The sequence below is a fragment of the Rhea americana genome, unplaced genomic scaffold (genome assembly GCF_003343005.1).
Source record: "Rhea americana isolate MKP2758 unplaced genomic scaffold, rheAme1 scaffold_139, whole genome shotgun sequence".
In the NCBI taxonomy this organism is placed as follows: Eukaryota; Metazoa; Chordata; class Aves; order Rheiformes; family Rheidae; genus Rhea; species Rhea americana.
In genome coordinates, this window is record NW_028185472.1 from 37,094 (window position 1) to 58,239 (window position 21,146).

Below are 21,146 nucleotides of genomic sequence, written 5' to 3' on the forward strand. Positions count from 1 at the left end.
TTTCAGAGGCACATCCACAGCCGGGCGACGGCCTCCCTTCCCCCCACCCCCACCCCGCATTCCCGCTTCCTGTCACAGTAGCACCAGACCTCAGGGGCTCAGCAACAAACAAACACCAAGTGCCGGATTCCGGGAACAAGGCCAGCACATTCCCAGGGAAGGCCGCAATCCGGCGGCCAACGGCCTCCCGCTTCACCAGGGCGGCTCCTGGGCGCCATGGAGGAGCAGCCCCCGGCTCCACTGTCCCAGCCTGATGCCCCCACCTCAACGGGAGGCAGATGAGCCAGGGGAATTGCAGGGCAGCTCACTGTCTGCTCACCTACTCTGGACACAGCAAGCACTTTGGTGAAGTGAGATGCACATGAGACAGCCCCTGCCGGACCTCATGGTGTCCTGCTCCAGGCTGCTGCCACTTCTCCCCCCTGCAGCGTCCCCGGCCTTCACCCCATCTCTTCCCCCTCCCACTGCCAGGCTGAACTTTCCCATTCAGCTGCCTCTCTCCTGCAGCAAAAACAAACATCACCCTGGTGCTGCAGAGATAAGGGCAGTGCTAGCAGAGCAGAGGGAGCAAAGTCCCTCTCAGTTAAGCGTCTGAGGCTGCAGTATCACAGGCGCTGCCTCTCACCAAGCTTAGGAAGGAGACAAGGGCATAGCAGACACAGCAGAACTGCTCTGACAGCTCCTCTGGGGAGGCAGACTGAACCCCAATCCCTCTGCCAAGGGCTCACAGCTGCCCCCAAAGAGAGGGGCCACAGCCCAGGGGCCAGCATTCCCAGCAGGATTACAGGAAACTGCCCTCCAACGGGCCACAGGTGCAAGCATCAACAGCCAGTGGCCACCCAAACAGCCCCTGCCAGTAACACCTGCAACAGAGCTGCAGGCCAGCTCTGCGCCAGTCTGGCACACAGACGCATGGCTTTCATACCCATGTTCCTGTAACAGAGCCCTTGCTCCAACCACATGCCCCTCTTCCATTAAAGCCACTTCAGATCATGCCTTCTCTCAACACCTGTGGCCAGACTAAGACCTCAAATATTCAGCCCAGTCTCAGCTCTGCACTCCTTGTGCCTTCAAAGACTGACCAAGGCACAAAGGCATTGGGAACTGGAAGCATAGCAGGACTAACTGGGAATCAAACCACGAGCTGTGCATGCCATGTAGTAATTACACCACTTGACCTGTCCAGACAGCACCCAGCCAGAACTCCGAACTGCATTATTCACCACCACACTTTTCTCCCTCAAGAGGGCCTCAAGTCACCAAGCAACAAATGCCAGGACTGCAAAGGGTCCCTCACCATCCCACTGATCTCCCCATCCATCCCTGCCCAGACACAAAGCAGGAGGGTCTGGAGGTAGCTCGCATCCCTCCCCCTTAACTCAGACAAGGTGCCCTTTCCCCTCTGCCCATCCCTTACATGAATCCTCAAGTCAGTCAAGTCACACACCTCATCTCCCCACGCTGAGCAAACACCCAGGTGGTGAAGTCATGTTTAGCATGGGAGTGGCGAGGGAATTGCCGAGATTAAGCTGAGAAGATCTCTCTCAGAGTGGGTAAAGGAAAGCCATGGGAGAAGCATCAGGCAAGAGCCAAGGATTGACTCACTCCTGGGGGGTGTAAAAAGGGGGCTGCTGCATTGTTTCAGGGCTATAAAAGGGCACCAGGAGGTTCCATACAGTGCTCCRTAGTCAAATACAGGGTGAGGAAAAGGGGAAGGTGCCCAAGCATATGTGTGGGCTGCCATGACCTGGTGCCACACAGGTGGCACAGGACAGACGAGACAGCAGGCCAGGCCCATGCTCAGACAGGCAGGACTTCATCTCCTCGCCCCTGTCTGAACTGCCTCCTAGCACCATATCTGGACATTGCTTTCTCCCCACCCCATCCCCCCACTCGCCAGGGAGCGGCTTCCCAGGCTCCTGCATAGGCCAAGAGGAAGGAAACCTGCGTTTCCTGGTGAGACGGGAAGTGACATCGTGACTTCCCTTTCCCGTAAGCTTCTAAACACAACATCCTGCCAAGCGCCACTCCCACCTTGGAGCCAGGCCGGGAACACCAGCCACAAGCACCCCCCACCCTCCCAACCAGCCTAGGCTGTGCCAAGCAGCAGCTACCCTGTCTCAGCTGGCCCCATCAGGGAGGAGGTCACCACTGTCCATCCAGGAGACCAGGCATCCAGCCAGCTCTCCGAAGGAAGAAGGCAGCTGCCACAAGCACACCATCTCGCTAGGAAGCATCCTACCTCCAGAAAACACGCATGAGGACTAGCTATCTGCTGCTCCCACCCAGGACAGGGAGGGTGAAAGAGGCTGTATTCCCACCCCTGGAAGTCTCCCATGGGGACCTGGCTGCACCCAGCAGGCCCAAAAGATGAGATCCCCCGCCAGAGGAGAATAGCACCATGCTCCCTGCACAACATCCTCTCGCCAAGGCTGTTAGCAAGGGTGTGCTGCTTCTCCCCAGCCTCCCTTCACCCATCTCACCCCCTTCCTTTATACAGCTCTGCTGGACACAAGCATTCACAGAATCACYTAAGTTCTTCCTTATATTCAGGCAGAAAACCTTGCCTGCTGTCCAACAGGGACRCAAAGGGTTACCTGACACTAGACGGTTTCCAAGGCTCAAGGAAGCAGGATGAGGACAGGCCCAGGAAGCCAAGTGCAGCTCTGCTGGCAGGCAGYGCTGCAAATGCCCCTCACGGTATGAGGCTGCTTCACAGCCTTGTTCCCATCCACCTGCCAGGCAGCCACAGCTCATCTGGCTTGCCCAGGGCTGCTCCTCTTGCTACAAAAGAAAGGAGAAAACGGAAACGGGAAATGTTTTTCTACCCAAGCCAACTGTGAGAGATAGAGGCAGGGATTGAGAGAGAGCAGGCTCCCTGTTTGCCAGTGTCCTTTTGAATTGGAGCTACAGGACCCTGGGAGCTCCCTCCTACAGGTAAAAAGCATCAAACAGAAGAGCAACACAGTAGGGAAAGTTACAGAGCAGTCCTGGAACAGGCCTTCCCACATCAGAAAGGATTTCTCTCAGAAACATCCCCAGGCTGTCCCCCACCTTTCCTGTCAGATTCCAGTTAGCACGAAGGATGACATTTCTCCCCCCCCCAACCTTCTTTCTCTCCTCCTTCCCCCCACACACCTTGAAGCAAGTCAGCCTGCCTGAAGCCAGAGCCAGGCAGGGCAAACAGCTGTGCATGCAGCAACACGCTCAGAAGAATGTGTTACTCCACTGGGCAAGGGGCCTGCCAGGAACAAGCAAACACGACCAGCGACCCACCCTTCTAGGTAGGAAAAACTTGTCTTTGCAGTTCGACACACTCCCTCCCACCAATCGTAGCAACCCACATGCACAATCTGCCTGGCTAGAGCAGCACCACCATCTCCCCCTTGCTACTGAGCCAGCAGGAGACATTCTGGGAGCACTGGAGGGGAAGCAGTGGAGAGATCCCAGAGCTAACCTCAGACAAAAGCAGCCAGAGCACTACGTGAGATTGGGGCGAGAGGAAAATGCATCAGCTGAGGACAGAGACACCTTCCCCCTTCTGACCAAGGTGGGAATCAGTTCTCCATATTCGCCTACTCTGAGGCTATCCAACTCCCACACTAATTCACTGCACTTCTGAGAGGGAGCCCATCCCCCTTGCCCCAGGTAATCACTCTCCTACTGAGGAGGTACTTCTGCAATTGCTAAAGCTGCATGAAACAGGACAGCAACTCAACTTGTCTTGCTGCCTGCTTACTSCCTCCTCTACCCCCGCCCACATCCTAGCTGCCTTCCAGCCCACCCTATGGATCACACAGGCAACCCTTGTCTGCACTCCCAACTCTCAAGGAAGTGGCAAACACAGGTAAGGCACACGTAGCTTCCAGGTTCCTCTTGCTCAAGATGGGCCAGCAGTGGGAAGCTGGTGAACTTTGAGCAGCGTTTGTTTTAATTGAAGCCAACGCCCAGAGGAATAGGAGCAGTCAGGTTGGGATGGAGACATGATAACAGCTCCTGCCCTTGCACGCATAAACCCAGCAAACTGCCTCCACCAAAGCCAGCCCACCCAGCACTGGTCTAACACAGCAAGCCCTCGTGCCAGTCCTGGAGTCACAGACATTTTAAACAGGTGCTTAAGACGTGCACTGCTGCTCCAGCCAGGCTGAGAATTAGTTATTTTCTGGGCACACTTACTCCCATCTGCTCACCCAGCTCCTTAGGCCTCTACTTTAGCAGCTGYCCTACGCAAGACCTGGCCTAGCTAATCTGTGGCTCCCAGTGCAGTTCCCTGCCACACAACCAGCAGGGCTGAGCAGGAGCATGACAGCTGAGGAAGCCATGTCCTGGCAGTAGAAATCAAGAGATCAGCTCCAGTCCCCACACCAGGGCACAGAGCAGCTACCAGAGATGCCTGTTCCCCCTGTCTCCATAAGGCTCACAGACAACTCCCAGCCTGGCATGGCGTGCTAATAAGCCAGTCACTCCTGGCCTGGAGAAGCCCCAAGACTGTTCTGCTAAACCTCAGAGGCCAGGCAAGATGCCTAAACACCTACCAGCCTGCACCAACAGCATTTCTCTAGCTCCACAGCCACCCATGCTTTCTGCCACGCAGAGGCTAGTGCTGGGATTTCACAACAACTTTAGTCCAGCCTAGCTGGCAAAAAACATCCTGCCCTCCCATCAGCTCAAGCACTGGGGCAATGAACCAGATCACTGTTAAAACTAAAACGTGGCAGGGTAAACACTTAGCCTGGATCAGGATCCTGAGCCCCAGCTGGCACAAGCRTTTTTGCAGTGGACAAACAAGAGCGCAACAGCATCAAAACACTGTGGAACAACAGCAAGAGGTTATGGGCACAGGGATAAGCTCTCTGACACAAGCTGCTCTGCAGTTACCACCTGCTCGCGCACTCTGTCCCCTCCCAGGGAAGCCTCTCCCTCAAGGCAGAAGCCTGCACAGAGGCTGCCCACAGAGCAGCTGAGACAGCCCATTCCCACTTCTGTCAGCCCAAACTCACACATCTGCCCATCCAGCATAGCAAGAGCCTAGGGAACACACTCTGGACATCCTGGTACCTGATCTATGCTGCTCATTGCTCCAGGCTGGAATGCAGGTGAAGGCAGAGATGATGGGCACCTCAGTAARGCTTCATCTGTCTTGGCACACTGCCTGGCAGCTTGTGCTATTTAGTCACTGATTTTCCCGACTATCCCGCCACCCACACCCAGCAGCCACCCTGTCTCACCCCTCTCCTCAGTGTGKTTTTGATATGGGCCACAATGAGGAAGTGGTTCACACTCATAGGGAAGCCTCTCTCCACCCCATTTCCTCTATAGGGGACCAGGGGCAGGGAGAAGTAGAGTTCTTCCAGGAACATCACATGGCACCCACCACTGTCCTGAATATCACTCAGCATGCTAAGGTCATGTGAAAACACAAGAGTTCATTAAGCCACTGGTCAGCTGCCCCAATCAGTCTGCCCCCACATACTAGTCACTAGACAAGGTAAATCCAGAGATCTGCATCCCTATGCTGAACCCATAGTGGCAGCCGGCAGTGCAGCACAGGCCTCAGCTTTGGGTGGGAAGCAAGGCAGATTAGCAACAGGCACAAGATAAGCAGGAGACAGACTGACTCACAATACAAAGCAGCAACTATCAACTGGCTGCCAAAGTCCCCAATGCACTAGCTCTGAAAAAGCAGTTTCTTCCAAATAGCTTCTTAGGCCTGTACAAGAGTGAAAAATAAAAAGAGTAGGTTGTGGCCACCTCGGGAAACTCCAGGACTTTGGTCTAAAGCCTGTAAATCCAGCCCCTTTCCAACAGCCTCATGTTGAGACACATTCTTGCACTCTCTGCCAGAGGACAATTTCCTCTACCAGCTAAGCCCTGTGTCACACACAGCTCTGAAGCTGCCTGAATCACCCAACAGGTTTGGTTTTGTCACCTCATCCAGGCAACACCTGTTGCCTTTTATGGACCCAACCCAGCCTGGTGCTTCTGCCCCTAACCGCCAACAAGGCAGAAATAAGAGGAAAAAAAAAAAAAAAAAAAAAAAAAAAAAAAAAAAAAAAAACAATGCAAGACTGGGAGGGGTTAAAGCCAGGACAAGAGTTCTGTATATCCCTTGAGATAATATCACCACAATCTTGATTAAGGGCTCTGTACTTGCCAGCGGTAAATGCCAGTTATGACTGGTTGTTGGGAAGAGAAACCAAGAGATTTAACCAGAATTCTTCCCTAAGGTTACAGACACCAGTAAACTATTTTGAGGACTCAGTCTTCCAGGCATGATCCAAGTTACACTACCTTTCGAGTGTCCTAAACCACCCCAATACAAATACAATAGATCAAGGCCTTACTTCCATGACAGAGGTCGAAGGAGGGAGAGAACGTAAGAGAATCCAGGAACACTTGGTTGCAAGCTGTACAGTCTGGGCATCTGTCTCCAACTCTTAGCCCATCTTTAGAGAAGGGAGGACCTTGAGGGCTACCAAACCACAAAGATCTGGGCCTGACCTCAGAATTGGAAGGGAAGAGGTTCGCCCTACTGCAGCAGCCCAAGGGAGGCCAGGAAAGCTGTCCAGCACGCTCCACTAAGCAAGTCACTTTCATCTTCCCACACCTTCCAGGAAGGCTCCTTGAAAAATTCCAGCAAATGCTGCACATCATGAAGGATAGTCATTTGCATGCAATAGAGTTCCAGCCAAATTCAATCAAGTGTACAGAGAGGGGGAGAGAGAGAGAGAGAGAGAGAGCGCGCTTCCCCCTTCTCCTTAAGGGCATGAGTAAACAGCCAGCAACAGAAGCAAGTAAGAGAACCTGCCTCCAGAAAGTGTGGAGAGCAGGATGGTGCAGACAAGGTAACTGGCAAAGCCTAAAATATCCCCTGTTAGGGCTCTGATACACAGCTTTCCACAGCTCTCCTGCCCAGCCCAGGAACACTGCCCTGCAGCTCCAGCTGAAAGCAGGAACCACAGCAGGCTGCGTGGCTCCATGACACACAGAAACATGCACTGTAGGCATCAGGAAACAGGAGCAAGATGAGAGCAAGACCTGCTACCACCAAACCCCGTGACAGTCACCAGCCGCTCCCCCTTATCTCCTCACATCCACAGCAGCCTCTCAGGGAAAAAAAAAAAAAAAAAAGAGTAAGGCACTGAAACAGAAGCCTCAGACTTGAGCTGTAAACACTGAGTATGGGATTCCCATGGTGCCTGGATCCTGGTGGTGCCAAGCCTCAATATTTTGCTCCCTGCAAAGCTGAGGAAAAGCCTGTTTTCAATTCCACATAGCAGCCAAGTCCAACAACGCAGACAAGACAACAGGTAAAAGACCAAGCAGCAGACAGCTGTACTTCAGATACTACCACAATGCTCCAGATGCCCAGATAGCTGGCAGTGTGCCCAGATTCTCCCCTCTTAATTCCYAAGAGCCAGGCAGAAGAGCACAGGACAAGGCCAGGTGCCACAGCCCCAGGAGCAGGGTATTCAGCTCTGCCACAAGCAGGCTGCAGACTCTTTCCTAGTAGGAAAGATAATYCCAGCCCTCTAGATAAAGCCCCTACTCCCCCCCATCTCTGAGCCCCAATTTTGCCACAAGCTTTGCACAAGAGCTTGGGTATGGAGCCCTTCGTGATGAGGGAGGCACCTCCAGGAGATCCACCCTCCCGCTAACAATCAGAGGAAGCTCTGTTGTTGTCCAGGCTCCCTCACTCAAAGACCGGGGGCAGAACCGAGACGCCAAGCTTCCCTTCCGCAGGGGAGGCAAGTGCGTCTGTGCCTCTCTTGCCGCTGTCCCCACCTGAGGGCCACTGAAACTTCACTGTGTTTATCCCCAGATAAGTCTCTTCTCTGCAACACTCCCAGAGGAGCCAGAGCCCCCACGTTGCAAGAGAAGGCGGTATCAGAGAAGGTCATCGACTCCTAGCACAAAAGACACTGGAGGGTGGGAGGAGGAAGCAGATCTACTGCTAAACGACAKTGCGGCCAACGGGGGCTGAAGAAAAACGGCCTGCCGAACCCGRGCCCCCGGGGAGCTGACCGCAGCAGAGTCATTCCCCTCCCTGAAGCGCTGTGGTGTCACTTGTTAGCCTGTGACCGAGGCGGATCCACCTATGCTCTAAGGCCCGTGCTATTCTATTCCCGGGACCCGTTCGGGGGGGCGGGGGGTTGCTCCACCCCACATACTTGACCCTCCCTAGACACAAGAGTCCCCTAGAACAAAGGCGCAGACAAACGAGATACCAGGAGTCAGGCTAGGAGGGGAGATGAGACAGCTCGCAGCCAGGCAGAGCGCGCGAGGGCGCCTCGGACGGCGCTTCCCCGCTCCCGGCCCGGCCCCCCGCGGCCAGCCCCAAGCGCTCCCGCGCGGCTGCCAACGCCGCGCCGCCGCCCCGCGCCCCCACGCGAGGGCTCCCCGGGGAGCTGGCACACGCGCGCCCTTTGTCTGAGCCGGGCAGCGGCGACACGCGCGACGCGGCGCCCACCGCGGCCGGGGGCACCGGGTTGGGAGGGGGGAGGGAGGGGAAAGCGGGAGCCGCCGCCGCCCCCGCGCAGCCCAGCGGGGGCTCCGTGCCCTCCTCCCCCCCGGCGGCTGGGCGCTGCGCGGGAGGCGCCGGCCCCGCAGCCGCCGCTCCTTCCCCCGCTCCCCGCGGGGAGGGGGAAGGCCGAGCGGCGCCGGCCCCGCTCGCCCCGGCGGCGAGGCGGCAGCGGGACTTACCGTGGCCGGTTCCTTGGGGCANNCAGGACCCACTGCAGCCCCCCGGGACCCATCCTGGCCCCTGGGGACCCACCGTGGCCCCCCGGGACCCACCCTGGCCCTGGGGACCCCCCGGGACCCACTGCGGCCCCTGGGACCCCCCGGGGACCCACCCTGGCCCCTGGGACCCCCCGGGACCCGCCGCGGCCCCGGGGACCCGCTGAGCCGCCGCGGCACCGCCGCCGCCTGCTCTCCCCGCAGCCGAGCTGCTCGCCTTCACCCTGCCGCCCGTCTACGAGAAGTACGAGGGGCGGCGCGGCGGGGCCGCCCCCGCGCACGTCAGCGCGCCGCGCGCCAATGGCCGCCGCCCCCGGCGCCGCCCGGCGCGCCAATGGCGGCCGCCATGGCGGGGGGGAGGGAAGGGCGGCCGGGCGGCAATGGCGGGGGCGGGGCCTGTCCCGAGGCGGTGGCTGCTTCTGGGGGAGGATCCGCCCCTGGTGGGGGGGCATCTGCCCCCGGGGGGGGGATCCGCCCCCCAGGGAGGGGGGATCCGCCCCCACAGAGGGAGGAATCTGCCCCCAGGGAGGGGGGATCCGCCTCCAAAGAGGGGGCATCTGCCCCCAGGGAGGGGGGATCCGCCCCCACAGAGGGAGGAATCTGCCCCCAGGGAGGGGGGGATCTGCCCCTGGCAGCAGGAATCTGCCCCCAGGGAGGGGGGGATCTGCCGTCCCATTGGGGCCTGCCCTCGACGGGGGGTCCACCGCTCCCCGGAGTGGGGTCCGCCCCGGGGGAGCRGCAGGGCAAGGAGGTCTCTGGGCGACTGGGCAAGGCCCTTCCCCAGTTCCGCAGCTCCTTCCTCGGGGAGCAGCAGCACGTACCCCTCCCGGCCTGGCCGTGCCCGCCTSCTGGGGTGGCGCGTGTGCCCACGGGCCCCACGGGGGAAGGAGCGGACGTGGGACCAGTGCGCTTCAGCCCCCCAGGATAGGAGCAGAGGAAGAAATGTGACAGTAATCAGGGAGGGAAATTCCTTGGACATGAGGCTCTGGAAACGGAGAAGGGCTGCGAACCCACCCTGCCGCAGGGGCAATACCCTTGCCCCCTGCAGTTCCAAAACGTGTTGGGGGGGTGACACCATGCTGCCTCCCCAGAGAGCCCACAAATCCTCCTCTGTGTGAGCCACCGCTATCCCTGCAGGCTGCCTCCGAAGCCCAGGAGCTCATCCCATGTAGAGTCTCTCTCCCATCCTGGCATCAGGCCCCCCGCTGCATCCTCTCTGCTGCCCTCATAAATTTGCATGCAGCAGTGCCCTGCCCCATGGGCTTGCATTCTGGCAGCCCCTACGTCATCCTTGGCTCAGGAACACTTCCAGGGGCTGGTCTTCCCATTAAAATTTTCAGCAGCTTCTTACTCCATCCTGGCTCCTTTTGGTTCCCCCCAGCCACTGCCTCCACCCTGACAAAATCGAGGGTTTGACAGTGAGCCGAGTAAGGGAAGATGTGGCTAGCGAGGAACCGAGACAGCCTGCGCCAGGAATGGGGGGCTGCCTTGCCAGGGTGTGACGCCCTGAGACCACAGGTTGAGGAGCACAGTTTAGGTACCTGGGGCTAAGCACAGTCTAGATGTGAGTGACAAGAAGGCCAAGCACCAGCATGCGTGTCACCAGTGAGGGGAGCAGTGGCCGATTTCAGAAGGCCCCTTGTGTGGCCAAGGCCATGTGGACAGCTGAAGGACTGCAAACATAGGGAATGGCTGTTACGAGTTTGATAAAAGTGGAGATAAGATAAGCCATGGGGAGGGGTCTAGGGGGGAAGGTGCAGGGTCTTCAGGAGGTACTAMGCTAATCGCGCCTTTCACAGTAGACCTGGAAGGAATCAAATGCAAACAGCAAACCAGCTAAATTAATTCTGTTTTGCTCCATTTCCAAGGTACTAAATCAAACAGTGTTGCAATCACTGCTGGGTCACAGAAATAATACAAGGGCATCTGAGYAGATACAGAGACCCAGGGCAGGAAATAGCAACATCAGATTTAATAATTACAGCTAATGCAGCTGGAGAAATACAATTCCAAAATGCCATACTCCACAAAGAAGGGTTACTCATCTTGGCAAGGAAATGGCGCCGCTTCCCACGGCCCAGGCTCCACCACTGATACTGTATGGGAGCTGAATCGAGTCTGTAATGATAGCTTAAATGGGAGACTGGCAGCCTCACCTTTGCAGTAAGCACTCTTGCACTCACTTTTCTGCTCTTCCAGCAATGGAGAATTTCCTCTTCTTTACAAAGGTTTGGAAATCATACAGAGCCTGCCTGTTTCCAGGTTTAAGTGCCACTCACCTGAGAGAAGTCCTGATCCTCGAAGATCCAGACTCCTCGAAGGTGACATTTATCCACCTCGTCTCTGGTTCTGGGCTGCCTAGATTCAGGGGCTGGAGGAGAATCCTGCCTGGTCCTGACTGCCAAATTACTACCGAGATAATGACAAGAGGAAAAGAGCTGAGGAATGTCTTGAGTGGGGATGAGTGATTCTAGGAGTAAATATGCATAGCCTGGTTAAGCAAGGAGGAGGTGGGGGAGATGTGATAGCAGCCCACAAATGTTTGAAGAAGGTAATCCCCCAGCCTGGGGCAGGGATTGCCAAGGGTGGTGCAAAAAGGMGTAATGAGGAGAAATTGGATTAAATCAATGTGAAGGATACATTTAGGGAGATTATCAGGGTGGAGGACTCCCAAACCCTCCCTGATGTTACATCAATAAAACAGGCAAACAGCAGACAGCAAGAGGTTTCTCTGTCCTGCAGTGCAGGCAAACGGAGACCTTCTCCTCATGCCATCTTCATCCTCACCCCTGCCTGATCCTTGTCTCCCAAAGTCAGAATAAGGACCCCCTCAGCCTTGTGGCTTTAGTGAGGACTGCTCCTGGATCACCGACAATCCTTCGTTGCCCTCCTCTTTTCCACACAAGCCACTCTGCATTCTGGAGGAAGGCACCTTTTTCCTCCGAGACTCAGCAWGGAGGGAGAGGAGATGCTCTCACAAGTTGTTTTCGGAACAAGGGGGATACAGGGCCCGGTCTGTTTGTCTCAGGGATTTCTGAAGGCAGCTTTTCCTCAGGGTAAAAGCATCAAGGAGACCTTGCCACTCCATCCCAGCACTGATTGCTATGACATGCCTTTAAGGGCCTCTGTCCAGGTTGGTTAGACTTGGCCAGGGAGTTCAAAGATACAATGGGAGGAACAACAGGCTCTCGCTTCGTGGGGCACAGGCATGATCACACAAACCTTGTGCCCTTAGGAAGCCAGCCTTAAAAAGCCAGCAGTGAAGTCTACAGCATTGTTATGGTGGGAGTCACCAGATGGAGCTGTTCCACACCAGCTCACAAATTATTTAAATCCACTTGTGGATTTAAAGTGTTGCCTCCAGTGCCCCTCTTTCTCCCTCATCACTGCCCGAATTTGCCCTAGTTGTGTGATGGGGAGAGCTAGGTCATCCAACACACACCTCTGCCCCTAAGAAGAGTGTGTGGCCAAGAGCAGGGTTCACAAATCATGCTAGGCTTTACCCATGGGAAAAAGCACAAGACACACACACACAGCATGACCTGACACATGACAAGGTAGCATGCACAGCAGATGGCTGCTCTGACACGGACGACAGGTAAGCGGCCACCAGTGCAGAAAGCCTGGGGCATCCTTCTGGCGTGCCTGATACATGGCTGCATTGTTGCTGTTTCAGTCTGYCCCCTGAAATTAACAGCTTTTAAAGTCTTTAGAGAGTTTTTTCAAAGATTAAATAGTAGAAATGCACCATGGTGAACACACCTACATTAGCTCTGAATTGCAGCTAGAGTCAGACCTCTTTGAAGCCTGGATGAGTGCCTCTGCTGTCCTGAGGGCTACAGGATTGACATGGATGGGGTCTAATAGAGCATTTTCATTTCCAAGTCCTGATTCAGTAGTCCCTTGGCAGCAGCCAGAACACCCAGTTAATGCATACTTACTTTTGAAGGCAGATTGAATCCTGATCCTCCGGCTTCAGTTCAACCAGCAGCAGATAATGCTCTTGTTTGAACATAAGTACTGTGGCAGATGAGTCCCATCCCACTACTTCCTGGGAAGGATAGAAAAGATGTGTTAGTAGCATGGGAAATTCTGCCCTTTTTTTTYCAGTAATTACGTGTAATAACATCTTACATATCCCCTTTCATCCTACCGTGCTGTCAATGCCTTATCCAGACGAGACGCCCAGAAAAYGCAACTACCACCGGAACAGAGCAAGACAACTTGTTTACAAGACAGATCAATGCTCCACAGCGGTCAAGGGCAGGAGGAAGATGAGGCTGCTGTCTCCAAGTCCAGCGCAGGCAGTTCAGAAAGATTCAGAACATTGTTCTAAATCAGGATAACGAGGCACTTCCGCAGCCCCTTTCCTATGGGAATCGCGACAGGTTGTTGTCTTCCCCCTGCAAAAGGGAAGTGCGGCTCCGGGGAGGTTGAAATGCCTCATCCGTCAGAAAGCAGCTTTAAACAGACGAAGGAAGCTGCGGCTGCCTTAGCTTTTCAGCCCTAATTCTAACATACCAGGCAAGAAAGCAATTCAAATTTCAGCACAGTCAATCCCAGTATCTTTCCTGGGCAGCACCGAGCAGCTCCACACACCCTGCATGGTGTTGAGTCAGAGGCAAGCTTGGTATCTGCATCCCGCCTGTCTCCTGCTGTGCCCAAGCTCTCCCATGCTTCCTGCTAACCTTTGAAATCTGACCTGGCTGCACCCTACTGTGCGTTCGGACCATCAAGTTCGTGTTACATCTTTCCCTTAAACGTTTGAATGACTGAAGCATGCACAGAAATCTCCTCCCCTCCCAGTCCTGCACTGATATGTCACTATTTACAGTCTCTTCTTCCTCTCTCTACCTTCAGCCTTTTCCCCCCACCATGGACCCCAGCCCTCACCTCTCCCTTCCATGGCAGAAGCAGCAAAATCAGAGAAACCTCCCAAGAACAGGAAACAGAGGTAGCTCCTGCACTGGAGTCTATCAAAGAAAACAAAAGAGGCCATTACTGAAGACAATCATGACTGTGAGACTCAAGATAAGAACTTCCTTTCTCTTAAGGAAAGTAGCCCAGAATCTACTGATTTGAAGGGTTTAAGCAATATGGGGAAGACGGGACTTACCCTGTGCTTCTCTACCCATCAACTGCAGAGCCTGGATAACCAGCTTATGCTTAGGCCATGTTCAGACAGAGATACTGTCCCTTCCCACCCCCTCTGAGTACCATGAGGAGGTAAACGCAGCTAACTCTCCCGATCCACTGAGTCCCCTGGGCTCTGCTCAGCCGCAGGCCACAGACAGACACAAGAGAGGACACAGGCACTACAGTCCTGGCCGAGCAAAGTAGGGAGCTGGCTGGAGCACACCAACACGATCTTCCAGGCCTTATTACTGCATTTTTTTTTTCCATAGAAAGTAAAGCTTAGGAAGGAAGTGGGGCACTGCTATAGACATGGATCTCATCCCAGTCTGGTTTGGGAGATAGGTGGGTGCCTGCCTGCTCCCAGGAGCGAGGGATTGCTCCTGCATCCCACATTTTAGGTACAACCTCAAATAATTAACTTTTGGACACCTAAAGGAAAGAATCAGTCTTAAGCATTTTGGTGGCATGGCGATGAGAGTTGCGAGCCATGTATATTTAGCCTGAGATTCTGGCCCTGTGCATATGGCTACACAGAGAGAGGGGGCCATGGGGCAAGAGGGTGTTGGTGCTTTTTCCGGTGCACATTATTTGGCTTTGGGTACTGGTAAAAGTTACACTAATAAAAGGCCTCTTTTGTGTGCAGGCTGTATCTACCATGGGAGTGTTTGCTGGTACTGCCAGATCATATATCAGTAACTTTTTAAGGGCAGACAAGGCCATCRGAGAGGAGGGAGAGGTAGCACTGAGGCTGCTATGATTGGAGTTTCATGGTGGTGAGGCTCCGAGGGCTTTTGCATGACAGGGATTAGCACTGTTGCCTTTGCAAAATACTGAAAACACCTCAAACCAAAGGGCCTGTCACCTGTGCTGGACCCTGGCTTTTTTGTTGCCRTCTGAAAGCAGCTCTGTCAGTGTGCCAGGCCAGAGCACCCATCTGAGTCATGCAGGCAGTGAATAATGAGCGTGATTCAAAGGCAGCCAGTTCTGTCTGCTGGCCTGAAGTGTCCTGTGCCCAGTTTGCCAGCACCTTGACTGCTTTGTGTGCTCTCTCCTTCTGCCACGGGAAACGTGACTTTGCCCCTTCCACTGCGACCACTGGGCGTCCCATCCCAGTCACCACTGTGAGACACACAGGACAGTTTATGGGGCCGTTGGGGTCTGTCTCTGCAAAACATCGGGGTCCCCTCATCCATGGCGGAGCCCAAGGTGCTGTGCCTGGTTCCACACGAAGGACGTTTTCTGCTGGCCTGGGAGGCTCACACAGAAAGAGTGGACTCTGCCCTTTAACGCTTTGCTTTCCTGYTCCCTGGCCAGCAGCAGCAAGAACGGGAGGTCACATAGGAGCTGCTTATCAAAGCGGGAGTGTAACTACCGCCTCTGAAGCCGTGACTTTGTTCCTCCAAGGCATCTGCAGCCTAATCTCTGTCAGATCCTGAGGCCTCAGAGCCTCCCAAACCTTGGGGACGTACTGCACATGGACAGAACAGGGCAGCCTCTAAGCCGCGCTCTCCGTCTCCCTTTGTGGCAGAGCTGTACAGGTGCCTGGGTGCCTGGGGTTCAGCTTAGGCTGAGGACAGCAAGTCCTGTCTCTGTGCCAGCAAGGGGCACGCAGCAAAGATTCAGCCATTGCCAAATAGTCAGGATTTTGCCTCACCTGCTGGTCAGTTGCTCCGTTGCAAGGTGAAGCCCCTCTGATATCAGCACTTTGGAATTTTTTAATTTAACTTCGCGTTGGCTCAGTTTATTTCCCTTGACTTCTCTGGCCTGTTCAGCTCAGTCAGCTCAAAAGCAATTTCCAGTGTTAACGTATCCCCGATTGCCGGCACCTGATCAGAGCATCTGCTTACAAGTCAGGCAGTCAGGCTTGCCTGAAGAGGGATTTTTTCCTCTCAGTTTCTCTGTCAACCCCCACTGAATGAACCCCTCTCTCTGCTCTGAAATCTCAGCGTGGTTGGGGCATGACGCAAAAAAACTAGGCAGCAGCGGGGAAGGCTGGACTGCTAACATAATCTAAAGCCACACACATGTTCTCTTTCAGGCTGTGGAGGCTGCTATTCTGAACTCCGCAGCAATGCCGAGCAACTCTTCAGCACACTGCTGGTGATCSGGGCCCTGGGACTGCAGCTAGTGATACACCACAGAAATTTCCACAGGGAATCTCCCAGGGATGGGGATCAAAAGGATTGGAAGATGAAGTGGACCCATGGGCCAATTACCAGGTTGGGAATAAACAGGTAGAGATTTAAAAAACAGGGGGTGACTGGAGTCAAGCTCTGGAAAATTCACACATACTCATCTAAATCCATAACTTTCTTAGCTGTATCCCTCTGCTCCCAATGATCTCAAGTTTTCCACATGACGACTCCGATTATTATAATTCTAAGAGATTGCAGGGGGCAGGCAGGAAACATCTTCTCTACTTTTCTTCTATTTTTATGAGCACATGATAGCACTTTGATACAAAATTATGTGTTTCACTGTTTCCTTTGGTATTTACAGCCTCAGTCAAAGCCATTCGAGGTCAGTGGAAAAGCTGCCACTAACCTCAGTAGCCTGTAGCCCAGACCCATAATCAGTAACTTTCCTCCTTAGTTTGTGTCTGCTCTGCACACAGCAAAGATTGAGAAAAACACCCTCACGTGTCAAAACGCATGAAAATCCATCTGCAAAGCCATAGACAAAAATCAGAGGATGATCCTGCATTTAACTAGTTGCAGAAAACTTTGTAGATTAAAATACAGTGCCATTTAGACTCTCATTCTTCTTTAGTCCTTGAAATTTCCACCCATTTTGGTTGTTTTTTAAGAGCAACTAATATCTCCAGGCAATTGGGCTGAGATTATTATAATTGTTGTTCCTGTGTGTGGAGTGACTGACGCAGATGTTTCTACAATGGATGCTTTATAAAATGACAAAATACATTTCAGATTCTCTAAGTAGGCAGCACGGTTTGCACGAAGGCTGGTTTTCAAAATACTCGCCATCAGTCCTCCCCTTTTTGCCTAGCATTTGCATGCGTCTCCATCTTCCTGATAGGCATCAGGAAACCATGAAAACACAATTTCTCTCACACACAAGGGCACAATGGACTTTGAAAGGCCAAAAACAAAACCACAAGCAGCACTCCAACCGAGTGAGCACGAAGTTAGACATTGCTGCCATGCCGGGAACTGCTTCTTGGCAAACAGCATGCCCTCATCTCAGTTATTTCTCTCGTCAGTGGTGCTTAAATCCCTTAGTGACAGGGTTTAAGATCCAGTACAGTGAAAGAAGATGGCTCTGAGGTAAGCCCTTGAAAAGGCCTTCACCTCAGGAGCTGCCATAAGATGTGCAGACCGGGGAGTGCCATTTCCCTCAGCAACCCCCAGAGTATCTGCCCCAGCCACTCTGGCACCTTCAGCAAAGAGTCCCCCGGCCGCAGGCGCCCCGAGCGCAGCGGCCACGACTCGCCCTCCGCGGGGCTGCGCTGCAGCTGGGCGGGAGCGAGGCGCCCCGGCGCCATGTTGACAGCAATGGGCAGCGGCGCCCTCCTTCGAGGAGTTCCCGCCAGAGCCCAAGGCGCGCTGCGATTGGCCGGCGGGATGGGCCAATGGCGGAGCGGTTGCTGGGCGGATTTCCTCCCGAGGAACGTTCTGGGAGGGATGGGGGGAGYGAGGCGCGCATGCGCGTGGGCACGTGGTCGTGGCGGTGCGTGAGGGAGGCCCGGCCGGCCGGTTCCCTCGCTGGGCGTCGTGGTGGGGCCGTGGGCCGCTGTGCACCCGTGCCAGCGCCTTGCTGCCTCAGTGCTCCTCTCCGTCTCCTGACCCCGCGCCTCATGGCTGCCGAGACCAGCAGGTACGGCCCCCCCGCGCCCCGCAGCCGTGGGGCCTGCCAGGGCTCTCCGCTGCCCCACGAGGAGGGCGAGGGCCGAGCCGGGAGGCCCCTGTCCCGGCACCCTCAAGGACGAGGCAGGCCGTGACACTGCACCAGCCCTGTGTTGCCCAGCCTGGAGCCTCGGGAGGGAGGCTGCAGCTCTTGACATGCTGCCGGGATGCCCAGATCGCCTGTTTTTCCCCCCAAATTCCGGTGGCCTGCGCCCCCTGGTGGCTGAGCTGCCCAAAGGGCTTTGCATGGACAGGCGGGGCATTGCCCCGAGAAACCTGCCTGCTCCCAGGGCGTGCTGAGCCTAATCCCGGCACTGAACCACTCGCAGCGGTTCAGACCAGGCCACTGCCCCGGCGGGGTGGGGATTGGGGAGGTGGGAGCCAGGCCGAGGGGCCTAGCACCGCTCTGTCTCCACAGGGGTGCCGAGGCTGCCCCACGGCTGCTGTACCGCAGCTCCCGGCTGCTGCGTGCTGCCTTCCTGCAGCTGCACCGGCAGCAGCAGCGGGCAGACATCTTCTGTGATGTGGTCCTGCAAGCAGAAGGTGAGCAAGTGGGAAACCGCTCTCCCCTCACTCCTTCCCCCAGCCAGGCACCCACAGAGTGGGGCTGCTACCACAGCGTGATGGGGCTACGGGGACTCATGGTCTTGCTGAGGCACGTGTGCCAGGCCCCGGGTTGGAGAGAGGGAGGCCACAGTGGGCAGGTGGTGTCCGTGGCAGGGCTGCAATGGCCGCTGTTGCTTTGCAGGGGAGGCTGTGCCCGCTCACTGCTGTGTCCTCTCCGTGTGCAGCCCTTTCTTCATGGAACAGCTGGCCCGGGAACTGCCACCCCAGGGCCGCAGGGTGGTGCTGGAGCTGGGAGGGCTGAAGATCGGGGCGCTGCGCAAGCTGGTGGATTTCCTCTACACAGCTGAGCTGGAGGCTTCATGGGAGGAGGCACAGGAGGTGCTGGCAGCCGCRCGGCAGCTCCGTGTGGCTGAGCTGGAGTCGCTGCAGCTGAAGGCCGGACGGCTGGTGAAGCCAGGCCCAAGCTGGAGGCTCAACCGTGGCTGCCTGCAGGCCCCCCGGCCTGATCCGAGCTCCACCACACCACCAGCACACCCCACAGGGGAGCCGACCGCCAGCCCTGGCGCAGATGGGGCTGCAGCAGTGGGGGGCTGTGGGCAGCAGGGCAGCACCCGACCGGAGGAGCCACTGGCACTGGGGGCCAAGCGGCCGGGCTGCCCCAGTGTGGGGCCCGTGGGGCCAGTGAAGCTCAGGAAGGCAGTGAGCCGTGGCTGCTGGGAGGTGGTGCAGGAGGAGAGGTGCCTGCTGGGGCCACGGCCTGTGCTGGAGGGTAACAGGGCTGGGCGAGAGGCACCCAGCAGTTTGGAGACACCAGTGGGCACTGGCGCTGCGAGGGGTGACACCGAGCCACGGCCCATGCCGGGACCGGCTCCTGTGGAGGCACAGCTACCCTTGGGCAGCACAGGTGGGGAAGGGCTGCCCGCAGCAGGGGCTGCAGCCCGGCGCTCTCCCGTTAGCAAGGCTCTGTCCCGCACCCACCGCCCGAGGAAGCCGGTGCGGGTGCCCCCCCTGGCCCGGCAGGGCCACGGGCCAGTGGGGCCACGGGGGTCTCCAGGGCGGGAGCCCCCAGGGGATCGGGGGGTGCCGGCCCAGCCCAAGCGAGGCGGCCCAGCCGGCGGAGTGCCCCCAGCTAGCCCCAAGGAGGTCGAGGTGGAGGAGATCGATGTGGGCACTGCGGAGCCATGGCTGCCCCCTGGCACTGTCTGTGTCTGGCCTAACCCCTCCTCTGAGTCGGATGTGGATGTGGATATCCTGAGCTAGGGCTGCTCACACAGTGCCCCAACGAGGAGGTGCCTGAGGGACCACTCTGGTCTTGTGCATGCGTCCAGGCTGCCGGAGGGGGGCTGGCCATGGGGTACATCAGTGGCTGCCCAACACAACGCCTCTGACCCACAGGCTGCAGCACCACCAAAAGCTTTTGTGCCAGCTTCACATGTGCTGCCTCAACGTTTCCTGTGCCTAGCAAAGCCTGCTCCATGCCTGTTAAAAAGGGGAGCACTGGGACTTGTGGTTTGTTGGAAATAAAGTGTTGGAGCACCAAGCGCTGTCTCTGCACCCACCAACCTTGCATCAGGGAGCCAGGCATACTGTGGGGTTGCACAGCTTTATTGCAAAACTGGAGTCGTGACAACCACGAGGGTAGGGGCTGTGTGGGTGAGGGAAAGCATGGGCAAGCAGAACTGAAGGGTGCCAGCACCCGGTACCCACAGGGGGAGCTGCGGCATCAGAGACGAGACTGGGGCTGGCCGGTGCCCCCCACTTCATCACGCCTCCTCATGGATGCTCTGGTCCTGTAGGTCCCGAATCCTGGCCTGGCTGCAGGTGAGAGTGGGGGTCGCTACAGTGTGGGCGGCCTAGCTCCAGGCGGCAGGAGCGGCCTGGGCTCGCCCCGGCTCTCAGGGCAGGACTGGCCCCCACCACGGGGCCCCCACGTCCACCCTGGGTGTTGCTCCCGGAGCTGCCTCCCAGGGGGTTCCCAGGAGCAGGCGCTGCATGCTGCTCACCTTGCTGTGCCGCTGCCTCTAGGCCAGGCTGCTCTTCAGGGCCTCTACGATGGTGGCAGGCTCGGGGAACTTGAGCTTGCGGGGCGGCCCCTTGCGGATGCCGCTCCAAAGTTCGACAGCTGCGGGCGACAGGGGGGCTGGGGTCAGGGCTGCCAGGAACCCCCCACCCGCCCCCCGCTGCCTCCACTCACTGCTGCCATCCTCCTTCACCAGGGACACCTCAAAGCTGTTCCTGCGCGGTGGTGCCGGGTTGATCTCCACAGCCAGGTGGGCCATGGCCCCACGCAGGGCCTCGCTCACCGCAGCCGCGTTGCGCCCAAACACGCGTCAGCTCTTACTGGGAGAGACGGGGGGGGGGTCACGGGGGTGAGGTGGGCAGCCCCCCCCCAACCCCCAACGCTGCCTGGGTGCAGATGGGCCCCTCACCAGTGCTCGATGACCACACGGGGGCCGGTGCCCCCGGGGTTGCCCCGGGCCCGCTTTTGTGGTGCATCTGCATCCTCCCTGGCCTCGGCTGGCTTCTGGGCACCACGCTTCTTCCCGCGGGGCGCCATCCTGGGGAGAGGGGGGTGGGCTGAGTGCCAGGGTCCTGCCGGGGGGCACGGGGGGCTGCAGGGGCCCCGCTGGGGCCGGGCAGGAAGGACCCAGGGAGCCTGTTGGGAAGGACGCAGGGTCTGCTACCGGGGGGCACGAGGATCCCTCGGGGGGCGGCTGCGATGAGGGTGGAGGCGCGGCGCTCCGGGACCGCGGCGGGAAGGGCTGGGGCGTCCCCCGGGACCCTGCCGGGAGGGAGTCCCGCCGTGCAGCTCGGGGGCCGCCGCTGCCGTGGGACTGGGGC

The 21,146-nt window shown here is 57.1% G+C and overlaps 3 protein-coding genes across 8 annotated transcripts in view; 1 reads left to right on the top strand and 2 right to left on the bottom strand.

Moving 5' to 3' along the window:
* The window catches only part of CTNND1 (catenin delta 1), a 38,402-nt gene extending 25,419 nt beyond the window's left edge, over window positions 1-12,983 (bottom strand). For 3 of the 6 annotated variants that reach the window (XM_085298383.1, XM_085298382.1, XM_085298379.1), the window contains exon 1: window positions 8,704-8,724. The gene's annotated coding sequence lies outside the window, so the exon portion shown is untranslated. Of the gene's footprint in view, window positions 1-8,703; window positions 8,725-11,018; window positions 11,149-12,680; window positions 12,791-12,892 lie in introns of those variants that run through there. The other 3 variants (XM_085298380.1, XM_085298384.1, XM_085298381.1) reach the window with 3 other exon arrangements.
* A 4,481-nt stretch (window positions 12,984-17,464) lies between these two features.
* BTBD18 (BTB domain containing 18) lies at window positions 17,465-19,565 on the top strand. Its single transcript, XM_085298365.1, has 3 exons — window positions 17,465-17,562; window positions 18,157-18,281; window positions 18,487-19,565. The coding sequence occupies exons 1-3, from the start codon at window positions 17,465-17,467 to the stop codon at window positions 19,563-19,565; spliced, it is 1,302 nt and encodes a 433-aa protein (XP_085154491.1).
* A 329-nt stretch (window positions 19,566-19,894) lies between these two features.
* On the bottom strand, window positions 19,895-21,140 carry SELENOH (selenoprotein H). The gene is made up of 4 exons (XM_085298353.1): window positions 20,735-21,140; window positions 20,500-20,645; window positions 20,309-20,427; window positions 19,895-20,120 (listed from the first exon to the last, which is right to left on the bottom strand). Exons 1-3 carry the CDS (start codon window positions 20,860-20,862, stop codon window positions 20,327-20,329), a joined length of 375 nt encoding a protein of 124 aa, XP_085154479.1. The 5' UTR covers window positions 20,863-21,140; the 3' UTR covers window positions 19,895-20,120; window positions 20,309-20,326.
* Between the last annotated feature and the right edge of the window lie 6 nt (window positions 21,141-21,146).